This window comes from Meleagris gallopavo, chromosome 1, assembly GCF_000146605.3.
Source record: "Meleagris gallopavo isolate NT-WF06-2002-E0010 breed Aviagen turkey brand Nicholas breeding stock chromosome 1, Turkey_5.1, whole genome shotgun sequence".
Lineage (NCBI taxonomy): Eukaryota > Metazoa > Chordata > Aves > Galliformes > Phasianidae > Meleagris > Meleagris gallopavo.
Genome location: NC_015011.2, coordinates 154429165 through 154450769, shown reverse-complemented (window position 1 = coordinate 154450769; position 21605 = coordinate 154429165). Strand labels below are relative to the sequence as shown.

Below are 21605 nucleotides of genomic sequence, written 5' to 3'. Positions count from 1 at the left end.
CATGTTCATAAAAATCCGCAAGGCCATTTGGAAGATGGCATATATTTCATGTCACTGTCACTGCTGCTGAAACATACCACCCACCACCTCACTGTGCTCACATCCGCTGCTTGATCTCTGTAAATGTTCAGTGTGGATGAATGTCAAAAGGTACAATTTTTTTCCACATAGAGAAGTTGAGTTCCACCCTTTGCTTCATATCCACTTCCATGACAGACACCATTTTGTCAGACTGCCCCTCTGCTGCCATCTGTTGCACAGCAACAAAATATAAGGGGATATTCACAGGAAGGTTCAGCCTCTACTGCCACCACGCTATGTTGATGTTATGTGCCAACATACTAACATAGAATCATATCATAGAGTCATAGAAAGGCCTGGGTTGAAAAGGACCACAGAGATCATCTAGTTTCAACCCCCCATGCCATGGGCAGGGTCATCAACCACTAGACCAGGCCTTTCTGCCCAGAGCTACATCCAGCTTTGCCTTGAAATAGGAGGCATTACTTTTGGAGTAGTCCTGATATATTGTATATATATAAATTGAAAATTACAGTGTAATTTAGAACTTATTAAATAATCAACTAGTCAAGGAAATTGCCTTTGAATAAGTAAGATTAAAAAATTTATGGAGATTAAATCAAGCAGATCATTTTCATGAAAATACATTGATTAAAATGCTATTGTGAAGAAAACTATGATAAAGAATGACTTTCTAACCAAATCTGATTGGTGGATGAAAGCTTTATGATGTTTGTAAGGAATGATGCAGTCTAAGGGAATGCTAAGGTTCAAGTACCTTAGATTATCTCAGTTAGAGTTGAGAGCTAAAGAGATGGACTTTTTTCTAACATTTCTAGTCATGTCTAACTGCATTTTTTGTATAGAAGTATCACAAGCTCATTGATTTGATAACTATTGGCTATATATGAGAGAAATGATGAGCTAAAAATAATTTCTTGCTTGTAGCATAAGTATCTTTTTAAATATAAAGAAGGCAAAGGTATATCATCTCAGTCATTATTTTTTTCTTTATTTTGGGCACATGAATACCTACTTTTCTTCATTTTAGAAATTTCTATCATATTAAAAAAACCAAATTTTGTTTTGAAAATTAGCCTCATAAAACTGTCAACTCAGACTGTCAGTTGTAATTCCCTACTCACTGAAATTATTTCCTATTCATCAAAATAGTATTAAAATGTTTTAACAATAGTTTTTAATGCTGAATATCCAGAAACTCTCTTTCTAAAAACTGAAAAAAAAAGTAGAAAGATATACTATTTCACTTTTTAAAACTTTTATAATTGAAATGCTATTCAATCTTTTCCTCCCTTTTGTTCACAAATTTTCTCCTTATGAATCTATCAGAGACACTTATGTTCTAACACTTCCACTATTTATATGAGAAATAATTTAAGTAAATACTTTAGACAATTGGCTAAGAAAAATTCACTTAATCTCTTGTGTTTTTGTAGAGAAAAATTACTTTCCCTTACAAAGCAGAAACACAAAATTTGAAATCTTCATTTATTAATCCATTATTCGGCCTTCATTCCAGAAGTTTCTTAATCTGTTTATATTGCTTTCAGAGAAATATACATTTCTACAAGCCAACTGGCAGGATATGTCACTATAAAGCCACAATTTGCAAACTTAAAGAAAACACCTTGAAAAGAATGAAAAGAAAGGACTTTTAAGTTCTCATGGGAGCACAACAGACCTTTAAAAAAAAAAAAAAGGATTTATTCATCCTTTTTTAAAAGAGAGCTTCTCCTAAAATGCACTGCATAAGACAAAATGAGTTTATTGACAACTCTACCTTTACCATACTTTCAGAACTGTTCTCATTAAAGTCCATACTATTTCCTTGGAATCTGCAGGAAAAAAATTGTTTTTTGTCACCTCAGTGACCATGCATCCACTCTTTGCTCGCCACTTCCTTGCTCTTTATTCACGTCACAAAGTTTCTGTTTTCTGATCTTCCATCCACCTGTCCCAGTGTATCTACTCAGCACTCTGGAAGTTCTTCCTAGTATGCGTGAGTGCAAAATAATCTTTTTTCACTTAGGTAGAGTCAGCCTGATCTAGAGTGCTGCAGTCAAGGTAGGCAGTAATATCCCACACCAAGTTCCTCATTCACGTGCTTTAAAAGAAAAGATTAATTAAAACAGATATCATAGAAGCACGTAATTGTTTGAGTTGAAAGAGATCCTTAAAGGTCATCTAGTTCAGTTTCCCTGTAATGAACAGGGACACATACAGCTACAACAGGTTGGTCAGGGCCCCGTCCAGCCTGTCCTTGAATGTCTTCAATGACAGGGCACTCACCACCTCTCTGGGCAACTTGTTTCAGTGCCTGACCACCCTTAATGTAAAAAACTTCTTCCTTACATCCTAAATTTTCCCTCTTTTAGTTTGACATTATTTCCCCTTCTCCTATCTCAACAGATCCTGCTAAAGAGCCTGTTCCGATATGAACTCACTAAATGTAATAACACCATGCCTATTAAAATATCATGCCCTGTTAGGATAGACTTCTATGACAATCATTTTAGTGAGCTGGAAATTAAATGACAGAATGAATACTGTTATATCACAACTGAATAATTGTGCATTTTTGTCATTCTTGAAAAGATGAAGTATTACTATCACACACGCTTGAAAGTGTAACTGCAGTTACCTTTGAGTTTATATATTAATTACAACTGACTTCCTTTCTTATCTATCATTTTTTGTTAGCAATCTTCCCATTGCACATAATTCAGATTTTAAATCTGAGCATTAAAAGCTATACTATACTTTAGAATATACCTAATATTTTGGACATTGGCACAGATCTTTGTTATTTATCAGCTATGTTTCAGTTGCCAGTCTTCACTTGTACTACAGTGTTTAATTTCAAACTGTTATTCAACCCCAGAAAATTTCAAAATGATTTTAAAGAATCATGAAAACCTTTTAAAAACCAAATCTTTCCCTTATTTTTTTAATTTTAATTGATTTTTTTCATTGCTCATCACATTGGTTTCATTCCATAATAATAATAAAACACCAATATAATACACAAATGTACTGAGAAAAGAAAAAAATGCTAAAAAGGTTGAAATTATTTTTACAGACCCACACCTGTTCACTTTTTAACACAATATAATTCTATTAAAGTAGCTCAGATGAAATCTACTCTGCTTATTTCCCATCACTGACAGCAGAAGGTTAAACACATGAGTTGACTTGGAAGACTAGCTTTATATGTCTAAAGACAGATAATTAAAACCAGCATAGACCAAGCTCCATGTGTATAAAACAGACATAACTATCTTGGCTGCAGAAGGAATAAAAAGACAGTTAAACCCATGAACTACAACGTGGTATTAGTTAAGCAAAATAAAGATGTAACTGCTGGGAAAGTGAAGAAGATTTGCTAAAATCTGCTGCATTACTTTAATAATAATTTCAGTATAGACCTTAAGGGACCATTATTTCTCAGAAATGATAAGTAATCTATCCTTATGTAAGCTTAATTTCATGAGCCAGATGTTTTTTTTTAATTTTGTCAAACTATGCAGAATTAAATGGCTACAGATATAATTTACATTCTGAATAAGTAACATATTTTTGCTCCATTGATTCTGATTAATTTTTATGTCTTACAAGTTCTGCTAGGTGTAATTGGAAAAAAAAAATTAAAATATCGTCAGACGTTCATCACTGAACTTCTGTTCATACAATTCTGTGTTCAAGTCTATCTTAAGCTACTGCAAAAATGAATTAAAGGAGGCAAACTGGGTGAGAAAAAGAAAAAACAAAAACTTGATATTGCATTGAATTACAAATCTTCCCTGAACTAAAACAAAAGGAACAGTGATTTAAAAAAAAGTGACTTACAGACACTACTTACTGTTATCAACTGTATGCAAACACAAATTTAATTAAGTCATATGCTTTTCTGTCTCAGTACATAGTGTACTCATTACAAAGCAAGTTCTCATAACTAAAAGAAAGTTGAGAGGGTTTCAGAAGGGCCACTTGTAAAACAAAGTATGAGACAAGTACAGAAGAATTTCAAGCCCAAAATTAGCACAATATTTTTACTTACAAAAGATAAAGAAGATTCACATGATCACAATTTAGATATTCTAAAACTGCCTTACCATAGTGTAGTTGTGAGCCACCTTCATAAGCTCTGTGCATCCCTGCGCATCAGCAAAAGCTCGTATTCCCAAACAGTTGGACGGGTGCAAAAGCTTCATTAGAAAATGGCAGCAAACCTCCACTACTTGTGGGAGCTGGAGGAGGCAGGCAGCTGCTAGAAGATTTTCAATAGTGTCCTCTTTCAATTCCAGGCAGCCTGAGAAAAAGAAGTGATAACATATGCATCCTTGTTTTTTTTTTTTTTTTTATTTTTTTTTAAAAGCAAAACTCCATGAAACATTGAAAGATCTTTTATAAATAATTCTAGCTCTATATAAATAATTCTGCAGAAAAAGCAAGCAGAGAGAGGATTACTCTCTGACTGGACATCTCAATTACCTGAATATTTCATATGTGTAAACATTAATTCAACTATGTAAGAGTTTTACAGATGAAGGCTGGAACATGAAGAAATAAGAGAAGGCTTGGGAACACTGCTTTGATTTCTATAGTGAGATTAAAATCTAAGTACATATATAATTATCAACTAGACTGTGTTTTATTTATTCATTTATTTATTTGCATTAAAGTTGGCGATTAAACTTGCACTATCTTTGGTGGTACAGAGCAAAACTCATTGCCATTTACCTCCTTACAGTGCACTAAACAGTTGACTATCAAAGCATCACTACAAAAATATAAGTACATTCAAAGTGGTTCTTATAGTTTTCAGACTTCCTGGTTTTATTTGTAACGTGACTTTGGGGTAAATTTTATCTAAATAATATGCACCACTCCTCTCATAGCCTATAGTTCTCCTACAAAACTTCATACTTGGTAAAAGAGCATCTACGAATACACAATAGCAATCTTCCCTTAATTGTTACATTACACAAAGTTGTTGTTTTTAAAAAAAAAAACAAAATTCCTGCTGATAAGCTTTTTAGTAAGTAAAAGATGAAATAAAATGATACAAATTTAAAGAACCATCCTTTTCAGTAAGGAATAGCCCACAAACCTGCCATTTTTAAATGAAATCTTTTTTATAGTATCTTCCACTAATAGCACCATCAACTCCAAATAATTTAAATACCTATAAATTACATATCACAGGGATAAGTTGGAGTACAGGAAAATAAAACGATACAAAAATGTGAAAGTGTAATATAAATTTTAAGAATCTAACATTTTGGTTTCATTTTACTGTGCTTGGAATATCATTTCATTCTACAAAAGGATTAAGATTAGATTGATCTTTCTGTTCAAAGTAATATAGATCAGCTGTTAGATAAACTCATACTTTTCTTCATACAAATGTTTGTTGTCATATGAAGAGAAATCTACACATCTTAATAATTTATCACGTGACTGAAGACTCCCAAAGTCCTCTACTTCACCACACAATACCACAGAAAAGCCCACTTTACTATTATAATACCAAAACAATACAATAACCATAGCACTATTTTACCTTTTCTCCATCTTTTGTGTTACGTGGAGCTTTCAATATAAGATGGAAACTATAAAGCTATCTTGTAGTGTCATGCAAGTTTCTCTTCATGTTATCTGACTTTTTCTTACCACTGTTGTCCCATCCCCTCCCCCCCCCCTAGATTTACACAAGATGGTCAGAAGACACAGTAAGCAGCTGGCATTCTGATAACCCATATATTTATCAGTGACCCTCCCAAATTTGCTGCATGGCTGCAGGTAATCACTGGACCAACACATAATTCATTATGTAGACTATAGTCCCACTATGCCACATGGAAGCTAACCAAAAAAATATATATTTTTTTTACGTTAAAAATGATTATCCAAAAAGCAAAAGGCAAAGAAATAAAAATATGTGAAACAGTTGAGAAAGTTAGACTGACTGAGAAGTGTGATGATGGAAACAAAATCAGAAGAAATAAATCTCCTTTTCCTATTCACTATTTACTTTTTAGCAACAATCTCAAAGAAGTCTCCAGCTTTACAAAGCTGATTTGGATAACATTTACAGAAAGAAATAAAGATTGAAAGAATCATCACCCTTTATAAAGAACGGTAATTCTATCACATTTAGGCTTCTTATCGCTAAATGTAGCATTAAGAGAAGACCTGCTGTTGTATTTTGTTTGTTGTTCTTTTTTCAGTAAACATGGTAAGAAGAAAGACAGATCTCTCCGGGGTCCTGCTTTACAAAGCATTAACTTCAATGGCATGCAGCATGTACCAAATCCATTATGATTTTCACTATGTCTTACTTATCTTTGCCTTTAAGCATTAAGGCACCTTCACAAGTTTTGTAAAAAATGTATTCACTTTCTTAGAAGGAACAGTATGATGTTTCTACCTAAAGTCTCATGTAATATTAAGTGGTTTAGCATGGTCAGTTTAGAAAAAAAAAAAAAAAAAAAGCAGCTAAGTGTCTTAGTACATGAACTGTTCAGCTTCATATTGACAGCATATTCAAGCAACTAATAAAAAAAAAAATAATAGGCTATACAAGCATGTATTAGTATTACTGCTATATCAGTTCACCTCCCCCTCACACTTCTATAATAAGCAGCTTCTACTACTTCAGCATGAGCAGAACAAATTAGCTTAAAATCCCATTTTGTGTTATTTTAATTAGTATGAAAATAAGAAGAAAAAACATTCATAAGAACTTTAATGCATTATAATTATTATTCCATATTAAAGTTCTGTTTGTGACAAATTTTATCTGCATTGCTTATGCAGAAATTAAAATGCTTATATTTAGAATGCATTCTTATGATGAATAAATACAATTTATTACCTCAACATTAAATTTGGAGCAGAGATATAGCTTTCTCTGATGTTTTTATTCTTTTGCTAAATCTTTTTCTTTCTTAGGCTACATTTTTACAACTAATTTCATGTATAGGGAAATTTTTAACATCTTGTTAACATGAATCAGAGAACCGTAGAATCATAGAATTTCTTGAGTTGACAGGAAGCCTTAAAGGTCATCTAGTCCAACTCCCCTGCAATGAACATCCACAGCTACATCAGGTTGTTCAGAGCATTGTCCAGCCTGATCTTGAATATCTCCAAGGACAGAGCATCCACCACCTCTCTAGACAACCTGATCCCATGCCTCACCACACTTATTGTAAAAAAATTTCTTCCTTACATCCAATCTAAATCTCCCCTATTATAGTTTGAAACCATTTCCCCTTGTCCTATCACCACAGACCCTGCTAAAGAGCCTATCCCTTTCTTTCTTATAATCTCTATTTAGATACTGAAAGGCTGCTATCAGGTCTCCCTGAGCCTTCCCTTCTCCTCTCCAGGCTGAACAGCCCTAGCTCTTCCAGCCTATCCTCACAAGAAAGGTGTTCCATTCCATGCATCATTTTTGTGGTCCACCTCTGGATGTTTTCTAACAGTCTATGTCTTTCCTATTCTGAGGACTCCACATCTGGACATTACTCCAGGTTAAGTCTCACCAGCACAGAATAGAGGGACAGGATCACCTCTGTTAACCTGCTGATCATGCTTCTTTTGATGCAGCCCAAGGCATGGCTGGCTTTCTGGGCTGAGGGCACATTGCTGGCTTGTGCCCAGCTTGCCATCCACCAGTACCCTCAAGTCCTTTTTGGCAGGGCTGTTCTCTATCTTTATATCCTTCAGCTTGTCCTAATAACAGGGGTTGCCACAACTCAGGTGCAAGATCGTGTACTTGGATTTGACGAACTTCATGAAATTTACCTTGACCCACTGCTCAAGCCTGTGTAGGTCTCTCTGGATGGCATCCTGTCCCTCAGACATGTTGACCATACCACACAGCTTTATGTAATCCACAACCTTGCTGAGGGTGCACTTGATCCTACTGTCCATATATTTGATAAGAGATATTAAAGAGCATCAGTCCCAGCACTGACCCCTGAGGGACTTGTCAGCAGATTCCACACAGAAACTGCCATCACCACCCTTTAACTACCTTGCAACTGGTTCCTCATCTACTGAACAGTCCAACCATCAAGTCCATTGCCCAGGAAACCTTCAATCCTGATGTCACCAATCAGTTCACTTGCACTGTAGAGCAGCAGGTACTTGAAGTCCCAAAGCGGGATGAGATCCTGTGATCATGACACCTCCTTTAGACAAAGGAAGAAGGATCCATCAACAGCTATACTTGATAAAGCTGCCAATAAGGTTAGCGTGTTAGCCATGGATTCAGACTTCCATAGGTAGAGATGAATATATGCCAATAGGAATATGGTAGAATCAAGCTGTACGTACTGCTCTCTTGCTTTGTATATGAGGAAGAAATTCTACTCTAGATCCACAACATATGGCAATATCATTTTATTTCATGTACACGGTAATTTAGTTTTCAGAAAAGCTGGGGAAGGACTTTTTATAAGGGCAGGTAGCAACAGGACAAGGTTTTTATGCCAGAAGAGGGTAGATTCAGATTGAGTATTAGGAAGAAATTCTTTACTGTGAGAGTGGTGAACATTGGAACAGTGAGGTCATGGACGCCCCCTCCCCGGAAGCATTCAAGCCCAAGCTGGATACAAGTAAGAATATGGCGAGGAGTTACTCATGACCGATTGGATAAGCACTTGCATGTGCATAAGGTTAAGGAGTGTTTGTTTGTGGAATGTTTTGTTGACATGTAAAGGGTGGCAGGGGGAGGAGAAAGGAAGTTACAAGAGAAAACTTGAGATTGTATATAGGGGATGTGAGAACCTGTAATAAACAATACAGACTATTCACATCTGAGTCTGTGTCTCAGACGCTGCAAAGCTGGATGGGACTCTGAGCAATGGGGTCTAGTGGAAGGTATCCCTGCCTATAGCTGGGGGTTGGAACTAGGTGATCTTAAATGTCCCTTCCAACCCAAACCATTTTATGATTCTATGATTCTACAATAATGAATCTGTACATTGATCCATTCACATGAGTAAAACTATACAGAAGACATGGGAAATGTCAAGGAATATGAAACAACGGCTAGAACTAATTCTTCTAAGTGTTTTTATTTTAACCTGTCACTTCCCCATGACTTCATCAGTTTTGTTGCATTTTTGAAATTTATGAATAGCATTATTTCCATCAGTTAATCATGACATCCAGTCTTGGTAAGGCCTATATTATTAGGTCTATAGATTTTTCTAAACAAAAGAAAATAACAAAAATAATACTGAGATTTTGAACAGTAGATAAATTGCTTTCAATTATAGTTACAAAAGGAAGGTGCTTTTTTGCAACAGGATCAAATTCCAGTGAAAGAAGAGGTTATGAAAAATCTGCTATACTTCACGTTGCTATTGCAGACCTTTTTGGCATTTCTTAGAATTAATCTTACTAAATCTCATCAGCCAAGTAGCTGTCAGAGCTAAACATTTTAGGTTTAATTTTATAGTCAGTTGAGAGAAATATGAGCTTTAGAGCAGTATTCATCTACTCTGTTTTAGTCATCCACTTTACAAGGAGATTACCTGATCCTTAGGAGTGGCAATTTCTTGCTATCAATCACCTTCATTTGACTTGCTGAGTCACTGTTGTTATTTATATTGGATGATATAAATTCAGTCCATCTGCTCCCAAGTACACAATGATGGAATCATGGAATCATCAGGGATAAAATAATAAATTGTCTGGAAATGCTTTGCACTTTTTTCAACACTCTTTGGGTCCAATTCTGATTTTCATATCCTCTATCACCGTCAATTCCTGGCATTGATAAAATGTGCAGTAATTATCACTTATATGCATCCATGAAGAGCAGTCAAGGGAGTATGAAATAAGAAGTAATCCCCCTCAAGTAGAACATTAATCTCCACTGTTTTCTGAAATGTACGATAAGGTTTTGATTTTGACCCATGTCTTAAAATGTACATTCTACACTGTATCATCTCCTATATCTTTTATAGAGGTGAGGTTGTTTTCAGAATATAACTAATGACAGACAATATTTTGTTTTTGCAGAGGCTTTTCCTGATCTAACTTTTCTATTTCTATTATTTGCAGACCACAGTCATCAGCAGCAAGAGAGGAAGACAGGCATTCAATGTTATTTTGTGTTTACTTCCTTACAGTTCTGCATTTTGCATCAGTGAAAATTCAGTCAACTCTTTTTTTCTGTCTATTGTATGTATGGGAACTGTTGAATCACAGCCTGAACCTCTGATTGATCACCTGAGGCAAGCACTGAGTCAGCCATGGGAGCACAGGTGAAGGAAATTCACCTGTGTGACCAGAAGGGGTGGAGCCTGGCTCCCCCTCTCCATACCCCATTTAAGGGCTGACCGCCACTAAATCTCTTTCTGGAGATTGCTCTCTTTGGAGTTTTTTCTGTGAGCCTACGACATGGGTGAGCATTTTCATTTATTTTTTATTATCCCTTTCCACCATGATAATCCTTCCAGTTATATGATCTGTGAAATACCAACCTAACCACACTACTCTGTATATTTGTTGACTGTATGCTTTGTGAGCCAGGCAGGCCAAATATACTAAAAATAAATATATATATATATAAAATGTCTTTTCTTTGGAATATCTATAAATGGATCAGGGAGGAGAACATTACCCCCCTAGACAAAACAATCCCTGGACAGATCTCAGGATTTCTGGGATCCTCTTATTATGAACTGGCAACCATAATTGAAAAATGGGGTCTCCTTTGTGTTATGGGAAGTATTTCCCTATTCTGCATGGCAGACTATTTTCATGGATTAAGCAAAGATATATCAATCACAAAAGAACGGCAGCTAGCTGCTTCTACGGTGGCGTGGCCACTGCTAAATGCTTTAAATCAGGCCAAAATGAGAGCCAATACCTTAGAAAATGAAAATTGGTTATTGTAAGACTACACAGAAAAATCAGAGCAAGAACTCCATATACTGATGGGGGAAAAAAACAACCATGAATTTTCCAACAGAGCAGGTCCATAACATTTCAATAGATAATAACCAGGTTCCTGAATCAATGGACCTGGTTGATCCAGAAAATGAAACTTCTAGATCAGATCTTGATGCTCTGCTTGCAATGGATCCCTTAGAGATCCATCCTGTAATAACTCAAAAAAACAACACAAAAAATCAAGACAGACCAGCAGAGGTGCCCCCGATCAGTGTCCTCTGGCTCAAACTCATTTACGTGTGACTGCCCATCCATATATGGCAACGGAATTAATAGACCTAGTACAAGGGTTTCAAGAAAAGCCTAGAGAAAATGTACCAACTTGGCTGTTAAGATTATGGGATTCAGGGCAGAAAGTGTTGTGATCAACAGGCCCCAAAATCTCTAAATTGGCAACTATGACTGTGCACCCTGCCCTGAGGCAGAGGCTATATGCTGGTGTCCAACGTATCAATGAAAACCATTCCATAAAAGATTGATTGATGGCAGCATGCCATATGGGCCTAATAAATCAGATACACTGTTATACACAGTTCTTCAAAATTACTTTTGTAATTTTCAAAATTACATTTGTGAACTGGGTATAAAAGAGGAGAGATATGAAGATACACTTGAAAGCCCAGATATGGTAAGATTCTCAGCAGGTATGAGAGACCTGATCCTGCGGCAGGCCCCTTCCCATCTGTATGGGACACTAGTGTCTATACTGAACTCCTTAGTAGCCTCAGAATCGGTGGTCCAGCAGGCTGCCCAACTGGTGGCCAATCTGGGGAAGACAGAGTGCCTGCGGACGAGGTGCAATATTTGAACATTAGAAGAGGCAGAAGTTCTTCCAGTAAGTAAAACTAGGAGACAACTGTATGAACTCCACAATAGGGATCCATATAGGTATCCTCCCCCCAAAAAAATGTTTAATGACTTAATCTGGGCTGGGGTTCAATTTGTGAAAATTGATTGCCAGCCCAATCGTGTCCTCCTTCAGCTATGGAAACAGTTAAAAGACAATCAAAAACTTCAAAATTACCCCCAAAAACCTTGGGTAAGAGATATTGACAGATTACCAATGACAACATGGAACTTGGAAGATTTTTTTAGTTCCTAGCAGAAAAAAGAAGCCTCTTCAGGTGACTCCGGCCATGATGCCTGAGCCATCAGAGGTAGGACATGTAGCCGCAGCACAATTTATGGCTTAACAAGGGATGTTAGTCCCCTGTTTGGGTATTTCAAGAATTATTCCCAAAAGCTAACTTCAGATAGACTTCGTTTATTTTAATTCTCTTTAGGCAGTGAACTTTAGTACTAAAGTTTGTTTTAAGATTGTAAGTCCTGCTCACTATGTCACACAAAAACAGGGGAAAAAAAAAGGGAAGAAAAAAATATTCTTCCTATATACAGCAGGTACATTTTTCCATGGGTCACTTCCTGGAGGTGGTATGAACAGTATCCCAATGTCTACTGATCATTATGCTACAAACAAAACCACACAGTACACAGTTAATACCTTCTCATGTCTGTATCTCCGTGAGATATAAACTCTCAAACTAAACATAATCAAGCACTGAGCTATGGAGAGAGAGGAGGAAAAAAAAAGGAAAAAAAAGAAGAAAGGTCTCAAGGGCAACAGGGTTCAGCTTGCAGATTTGAAGGGTGCAGTATTTTATCCTCTGCCTATCTCAAGCTGGCTCAGAAGCAAGAATACTCACCTCTGCCAGAGTGATTTTCAGCTTTTCAGGCATTGATTTGGCAGCCTCTGCCATGGCAACACAAAGCAGTTCAAATACATATTTAAAGAACAAAAGCTAACAGAGATGGTAGCATCAGCTGTCAACAAAAGTTTTTTGCTTCATGTGGCCTGCTTTGCTTTGAGTTGGATTCTGTTGCTGGAAGAAGTGAATTTTATAGTAGCATCACATTCTGTAGGTACGCTTCAGCACAATGATCGTGTGATGGACAAAGAATGGAAAGTGAATGAAGGTGTACCTTACAGCTCAGCTGCAGATAAATACATGAAAGGTGAAGAGATCTTTTACAGTATACCATTCTGATTTTCTTGCAGTTCTTCTTTCCTTCAGAAATTTGGATTTGTAGCTAGTCAGGTGATCTTCAGAAAAAGGGTTTGAGCTCACATCACCACTGCACTAACTTCAGAAAGAAGCACTTGAAAGAGGCAGCCCACATAACATCAGCTTGACTGATCACTTCATAGTCTGCTTAGAATGAAGCATGGTGTCACGGGTTATCATTAGATATAAGTCAGTGACAGGGAGGCACAGGCCCCGAGGAGAGAGCGGGAAAAAAAAAAAAGGTAGAAAGGTTTGCCGCGACCCGGCTGGCCCCGGGCCACGTGCGCTCCGGAAGAGGGGGAAGGGCAGAGAGCTAGCAGACAGTTTTAATAAAGAGAAAACACAACGGCAACGATCTGAGGAGGAAGGGTAATTTACTGAATCTAACTAACTCAAACAAAACGAGAGAGACAAGAGTATCAAAAATGAGAGTCAAACCACGATAGTGCGAGGGAAGCACATGCTTTCTCCACGGCGAGCTGAGACGGGCCAGACGAAGACAGAGGCAGCCGCTCCGCGTCCTGTCCACCGCCTCCCCCACTTCCTCTTCCCGCTAGGTCCTCTGGGGATGCCGCCCCCTCCCCTCCCAAACAGGATACTCAACGAGTCCACAACAGAAAACGGAACTGGAACGTTAACTCCACACGATGTTCTGATGTGGAATACTGACAACAAAAAATCACGAAACCACAACACATGATAAGCAACAGGTGACAAAAAAGAGGCATGACACTTGACTGAAAGGAACTATCTCACTATTCAGTCAGTTCTAATATGCAATACTTGGTTTATTCTCTCTTCACAAATGATGAACTGTGAACAGAACAAGGGAAAGTTTGTAAAACAATGACATTGCAATACACTCAAACTCTTTTGTGCAGTCTGCTTATTGCTACTCTAAGGATGGTCTGAATTTTTTCTGACATCTTACAAGTAGCAGGCTGTGCCACAGCACAAAGAGACAGTCACTAGTTATAGCTGCCTATAACAAGCTCAATTATTCTGAATATTCAAAATTTATGAATATCCAGTTCAGAGCTCTCTTCCAAGCAAGAACTGTGCCAAAAGAATGAGAATACAAGTGGTTCCTTGTACACAATTGCAAATATTGTTTCTTAATGGAGTATTCTATTTGTTTTATTGTGTACACATAGAGCAAGGACTTAATTTTTCATTTACAGGAATGGAAGATTTCTGGTCCAGCTAGACACAGACCCATAGAGCAGGAAAAAAAGATAAAGGAGAAAATCATTCTCTCATTAATTCTATGATGATCTTTTTCACAGACCTGAACTAAGTGAAAGTCCATAACTTGAATAACATTAAGTGTGGGAAAGTACTAAATTACAAGCAGGGTCACATTCATAGATAGAGGAGGATGACAGTTAAGTCCCTCACTATACTTATAGGACTTTGAAATATTCTCTCATTATACGTATAGAAAGTATAGCTAATTATGCCATCCAGAAATGCTCCTTGGTGTTGCACTTAAGCATCACTAAAGCCTAAGTAAGAACGTAATGAGGAACACTATATGGAAATGTGAACCTTGTCTATTGTTCTACAGCTAGGAAGAAATGGAGTTGGAACAAAGGATCCTGGATGTAGTCAATGCAGAACATTAATGGACAGACAATCTCAAACATGACTTTGCAAGTTATTACCAGAACACCACTTTCTGAATTGGAGAAATTCTGATAAACGAGGCTGCTCTGGATATTTGCAATTCTCTTTTCTGTTAATGACTCCTAAAAATTAATGACAAGTTTTAGTTCCCCAAAGATAACTTCACAGGGGATCTTCTATATACAAATATTTATTAGAGATTTATACCATCCTGCATGACATATAACCAGAGGCAGTGATCTTCAGGATATGCACAGTATCAGGGATAAATCCAGATCTCATTACAATGAGTATCTCCTTGAGTGGATTAGTTCATAACACAGCAAGTAAGCTGTAATCACCTAAGAATCTGTAATTATTTATTTGAGTCTTCAGTAATGCCTATTAAGTTAAACTTGTTAGAAGGAAGTTCCAGACACTAAGGATAAGTGGATTGAAAGGGCCTGTGTTTCACACTGAACTTTGCTGTCCTCCAAACTATGGCAGAAACATTCAAATTGCATGCTGAAGAACAATCCTGTGGCTGTGACAACTTCTGGATTGTGTGAAGAAATATTTTCAAAGACTATAAAATGGTACATGCCAAAACTATGCTAAGTATCCTTTACAGCCTTTATTCATTTAGGAAGCAGCTCTCTCCCATTTATTAAAAAACAAACAAACAAAAAAAAAAAACACACAAAAAAACCACACCTCTGCTGTCTTGGGATATCTGCGTACACTGTATTCTGTTATAAGGAAACCTAAGGGCTCCTGTGCTCCAAGCTAGTTTTCTTGCTGTCCCTGTTGTCTCTCCTGTTTGTGTGATTAGATTTAACACTGTCAGATATGACATTTGAAAGGCCATCCACTAAAGAGCCTTCAAAATAAAATCTACCTAAAAGCTTGTACTGATACTGAAGAATGAGTAATTGATATTAAGAGAAAGCAGCAAGAAATAACAGTGTGCTTCTAATAAAACTACACAATACACACAGTTTTAATTATACAAATTGCATGTACATTGTTATTTAGTTGATACAGTTAGAAAGCCTTTTACTTCAGATAAGATCAATAACTGTATTGTTTTATTATAAAATCAAATCCTTCAGTTATAATTCTTCCATGTAAAACAAAAACAAGAAGTGTAAAAAGAAACTCAAAGCCTATCTAACAGCCTGTTTTAAGATATCACAAGTTTTCAGTTTTAATCAAATTGTGTTTTACAGATGCGTCTAACATACCATTTTTTTTTTTGTAATTAGTGATGTTATTTCTTCATAGAAACTTTAATACTCTTTACCATACAATTTTGGAAGACTAATTTTCTTGTTTTCCTTTTAGTACTTCTAGATAGACACATGCCTTTATTTAGGAGCAGCTCTTATTCAAGACTGTACAAGACTTAATACTCTGCTGGCTGCCATGTAATTTTACCTTGAAAATTAGTTACAAGTCTATTTGCATACACGAGTGAACACAGTCCAGTTTCACAGTGTGTCAGGACTCTGTCTTCTATATATTCAGGGGTAGAGAGAGCAACATAATGTATGAAGTATTTCATGTTATTATAAGCAATTTCTTTAATAGAATAGTATCTGTTTAAGAAGAAAATAAAAAAAAAGTCTGCAAGTGCTGCCTGTTTTAAAAGAAAACACAGCTATAAGCAAATAAAATTAAATGAACATTGTATCTTAAGCATTTGTCCAACTTTACTCATGTATAGTCTCAAAAACATGATTGAATTTGAAACACTAGCTTTATTTAATATGCCAATTTCTCACAGATGGCAATCTCTTCCTGAAGTTGATTACAGTTTAAAACATTCACTTTCCTTTGCAAATTAGATATAATCCTGACTTCACACAATTGGCAAAGAGAATACATTCCTTTTTACTCTATATATACATTCAAAACGCATATAATGATAAGAATTAAAAGAACACAGCTTCATCATGAAAAAGAAAAATAAACCTTCTGAAAACTAACATAGCCTTTATTTTGTAGGCTAGCAGGGAAGGTTTTTTGTTTGTTTTCCTGCCATGGTCTCTTTTTTTTAACTGCAAAAAATATTTGAAGCATATATATAAGATATTCATATATAAATCTGTATAATTTTATAAATGCATACCTTATAAACTTATCTAAATAGATGTAAAAGTGAAATTTTTTAGGATCTACTGGAATACTTTTTTTGAGATTATTAAATAAGAAAAAAGCAGAGTAGTTTGTTACTCTAGTTTTTTTTAATAACATAAATGACGACTGAACAATTTTCCTTCAAAATAAAAACTTAAAATATAGTTTGTTCAAAGTATTTAATAAACAAACTGCCAAGAGTGATAGAAACACTTACAGAAGCTAGCATTATCTTAGCAAAATATTATCTTTAATATAATGGTGTGAAGAACTTCTGCACTGATCAGAATTTTGTTTACATAAATATAATTAAATTCCAATGTAAGTTTTGGATAAGTATAGGAAAACAGCCTTGGTTTTGAAATACATACAATCTATTCACTTTCTCTGACATTTTTATTAACACTGTTTTGTTTTTGGATTTGAAAACTGTTTTCTCTCTCTAAATATGTTATATAACTGCGAGCTAAAAAGCCTCTGTTTTGGGCCAGATCATAAATTCAGAGACTTGCTAAAAATAGTATCTGTTAGCTAATATAATATAAAATGGTTCACTTTTAAAAATCACATTTAAATAAAACTATTTGCAATGTAATAATACTCTTTGCTTCTAAAGTTTTGCAAACAAGCCCATGTTCATGTATATTTTAGTGAAGTATTCAGTCATCCTTGGGGAAAATCTCTAAAACAGCAGCAACTGTACATGAAATTAAATGTTTCAGGATGCATATCTTCAAGACAATTATAACTAACTCCTTGGGCAAACTGTAGAATTCATAATATTTAATACAATTAACAAATCCTATATGCACCCAACAGAAATAGATATATAGGTGTGAGACTTGTTGAAAGGTCAAAGTTTAATGAACTGCTTATGAACTCACTTGTTCAGACCCTCCAGGAGTTCAAATACTCCCTTCCACATGTATCCATTAGCACAAAAAAATACCAAATTTTAAGAAACAAGAAAGATACCAAGAAAGTTTTGAAGTTGATCAAGATGCCTGATGAAGAGAAATAAAGCAGAGAAACAAAGAGTCTAACAAGAATTTCATGAGATAAGTGCAAAAGCGAGAATAAGTCAGAACAAAGACCTGATGGAGCAGGAATAGATGATAGGGTAATCAAAATCTGAAGATTCTATGGAATCAAAAACATGTTCTCTTCTAACATGCATTACAAATGTCATCGCTCCTTTTGATCATCAATCAAATGAAATTTATTTTTAAAACGGACACTTCAGTGGACACCTTCAGGGTCTTATTTTGTCTCCAGAATGGGTTAAAGCTGGAAGTGGTGCAAGTGTAAGAAGTTAGAGATCTTTGTGACCATCTGTACAATTAATGAATATACAGATGGTATAGTATATCCAGGAGCTTGGCTGATGTAATTACTATATTGGAGTAGGAAAGGAAAAACACTCACCCTATCCTGGGCTCACAAAATAGACTCTGATGGAGCAGATCTCCAGAAGAGATCCTTCCCTACTGGCAGTCAGCTCTTAAATGGGTCTAGGAGAGGTAGAGCCAGGCTCCACCCCTTCTGGTCACACAGGTGAATTGCCTTCACCTGTGCTCCTGTGGCTGACTCATTGCTCGCCTCAGGTGATTAATCAGAGGTTCAGGCCGTGATTCAGCAGCCCCATACACCATCTTAATCTCCAGTTCTTCAGGGTGACTTTACAATGGCACATAATGCTGCTATTTTTAAGGTAGTTTGGGCTTTATTTGACAGTTTAAATGAAATAATATTAAGGATGCAAATTCACACAAGGTAAAGTGGAAAACATTAAACTTACAGTGAAGATCTTTTTTCATCCATTTGTGAAAGCTGGTCCTTAACCACCTGACCACAACATGAAACCTCCATGTTATACAGCTCGTATGAAAAAAAAAAAAACAGAACACAACAGTTTGCAGAGAGGAGTCAAGGTGAATGAAGCAACTGAAAACCTCAGGCAGGAAGTAAAATGTCTTAGCTCTTTTCTAATGTTTTTTTTGTTGTTGTTGTTGTTGTTTTTTGTTTTGTTTTTTTTTGTTACCACATTCATTCTTCACAGTTCCGAAGGTAACCAATAAAGTTTTAAGACAGCTTTATTAAATTTGAAAAGTTAACTTTGTTTGCTTTCTTCTTCCTCATTCTTTTCTTAAAGTAATCTTAATCTATGCCTAAAATTTGATCATTCACTGTTTCTGAACTATTCTTTGTATTTATTTGCTATCTTTTCAGTGAAATCTGAGGCAAGAGAGCCACACTGTACTTCAGGATTTCGAGTTTTGCTCCCACTGGAGCACTGTCATTCATCTTCCCCTACCTATAATGCACTTACAGAATGATATACTATTACCTGTAACATCTTTTGCTATTCTGTCCAAAGGTATTCTTGATTTTGCCCCAGTATTCCTGTTCTTTTTATTTTACACTCATACCTAGTAATGTGATTGCATCTTTCTCATGCTTGATGACAAGTGCTTGTTCATTTCATGGGTCCCTAGCTTGAGATCTCCTGGATGACATACTGTTCTGAATAGTGAATCTAAAATTAAATGCAGTAGACACTGTCCTTTGAAGATGGTCTGACATTCCTATTATCTGAGCTTCTGAAACATGATTCCCAAGAAAGAATATTTTTAAACTTAGATTGTTTGTTTGTTGTTCTTGGTTCCTATTAAGAAAGTAAAAACCACTTAATATGTAATAAAATAAACAGCACATATCCTGATCAAATATTTCAAAGCAAAGAGCATCTTTGATTAAATTATTATTTAGACAGGATTAAAACTAAAGGTTATGCACTATCCATTTAAAATTGAAGTTAAAATCAAATGCTTAATAGTAAAATTATGACAAAATATTATTAATTTAAACAATATAAGGATGTCTTTGAGGAAACAGAAAGTAGCTTGTGTTTTATAATAGCATCATTTATATGCAACGTGAGACAAATTCAGATTACAGATCTTGTTGGTATTTCTTTTAATTGTTTTGTGACCTTTGTATTCTTCAATATTTCACTTCAGATACATTGTGCATAAAAGCTTGTTTAAGAAGGATAAAAAAAAAGTTTGTTATGCATTAAAGCATAACATCTATTCAGAAGAAAGTTCTGAGTTATTAACTCTGAGTTACGAGCTATTCAGAAATATTATACAACCAAGTATCAGCTTATAATATGAAAAGTGAATCACAACACCTAGATCTTAACAAGAAACTTTCAAAAGATCCATATGAGTATGTAAACTGGAATTAGACCAAAATAGCAATATAGCAAAATCTTCAAAAATATAGGTATTCCTTCAATGACTTAATGAAATCTGAATCATACACATAATGAGGCACTCTTCTATATGTATTTCAAAACTAAGGCATAGATATCATTTTCTAGACTGTTCTCACGTGCTTATACTCCCAACATATTTAATAGATCAGATATAAGAGAATGTTAGAATTTAGCCCTAGAATTGTTAATTGTTTTGAATGACTGATGTTTGTTAAAAAAAAAAGTTTAGAAAATGAATATAATTCATTTGCATGCAGACATAAAACCATCAACGTAAAACTATCAGCATCTATGAATGCAGCAAGTATAACACATGCATTACAATACCTGTATATGCAAACTGAACAAGATCCCATAATGCATTAGGGTCAATGCCTTCCATTTTGATCTCTTCTTGCTTGGCTTCACAAACATCACTTGTAAACATGGCAGCAAAGTAGTCAGAGACAGAACTGAGGACAAGTCTGAAAAAAAGTTAAAAGCTAGTGTTGATACATGTCTTAAAAATTCGAGATTTTCAAACTCTTAATTATTAATTTTTTTATTATAAATTAGCAGGATCAATACATAAACACATATAAGCAATAAAATACAGCATGACATTTAATTCCAATTTGATTCTGCTTCGTGTGATATGAGCCAAGAGGCACGTTAGCAAATGAATATAAAAACGACATAGACATTAGCTTTCAATTTTTATGATGTCTCCTGTCATGCAGATGACCTTATTGTTAGTAAGATAACCTCCCTGTATCAAAGAAAAAAGAGAAACAAATTTCTTATACCAGACGTACCCTATATTGGGCTTAGTTTTGATAAACTTCGGTAACAGCATGTAACTTCACACGAGCTTTCAATCTTCAGAAAGAGTGTTAATAGCTGCTATTCAATAAATTAAAAAACAAAAACAAACAAACAAAAAAAACGAAAGAAAAACATGATAATGCAAGGATGTTGCTTTTTTGTTCACGTTAATAAACATTCCCAAAGGAAAATAATTTCACAATATCTGTAAAATGTGCATATCTTGTTTGAAGACCTGATTTACATAAGCCAAAATCATGGCAAGCAATAGGTATATTTACCATTTTAACGTCATAAGTTCATACATTCTTTAAGTAACATTTGTAGAATCACAAAATGGCTTAGACTAGAAGGACCTTAGAGATTACCGAGCTCCAACTCTCTACCATGGGCAAAGCTGCAACCCACAGAATCTGTCTGCCCAGGGCCCCATTCAACCTGGTCTTAAATGGCTCTGGGGTGAGGCATCCACAACTTCTCTGGGCAGTCTGTAAGCAACTCATCACCCACGAGCAAAGATGTTCTTTTCTAACATCTAACCTAAGTTTTCCCTCTTTAAAAGATTTCCCCAAATCATTCCCCCTTGAGCTATAACTATTAGACTGTCTAAAAAGATGATCCTGCTCCTGCTTATATGTTCCCCTTAAGCACTGGAAGGCTGCAGTGATATCCCCCTCAGAGCCTTCAATTCTCCA

The 21605-nt window shown here is 35.6% G+C and overlaps 1 protein-coding gene across 1 annotated transcript; it reads right to left on the bottom strand.

The window, feature by feature from the left end:
* Positions 1-526: 526 nt before the first annotated feature.
* On the bottom strand, positions 527-20571 carry LOC109364246 (kelch-like protein 1). The gene is made up of 3 exons (XM_031557835.1): positions 20434-20571; positions 4155-4351; positions 527-2146 (listed from the first exon to the last, which is right to left on the bottom strand). The coding sequence occupies exons 1-3, from the start codon at positions 20531-20533 to the stop codon at positions 2102-2104; spliced, it is 342 nt and encodes a 113-aa protein (XP_031413695.1). The 5' UTR covers positions 20534-20571; the 3' UTR covers positions 527-2101.
* Between the last annotated feature and the right edge of the window lie 1034 nt (positions 20572-21605).

Excerpts from the sequence above, each read along its gene's own strand:
- LOC109364246 (XM_031557835.1), bottom strand. The coding sequence starts at position 20,533 with ATGTTTACAAGTGATGTTTGTGAAGCCAAGCAAGAAGAGATCAAAATG. Across the intron at positions 4,352-20,433 it reads TGTTCAGTTTGCATATACAG|GCTGCCTGGAATTGAAAGAG; the intron begins GTATTGTAATGC and ends TCTTTTTCTCAG. Across the intron at positions 2,147-4,154 it reads TGGCTCACAACTACACTATG|CACGTGAATGAGGAACTTGG; the intron begins GTAAGGCAGTTT and ends TTTCTTTTAAAG.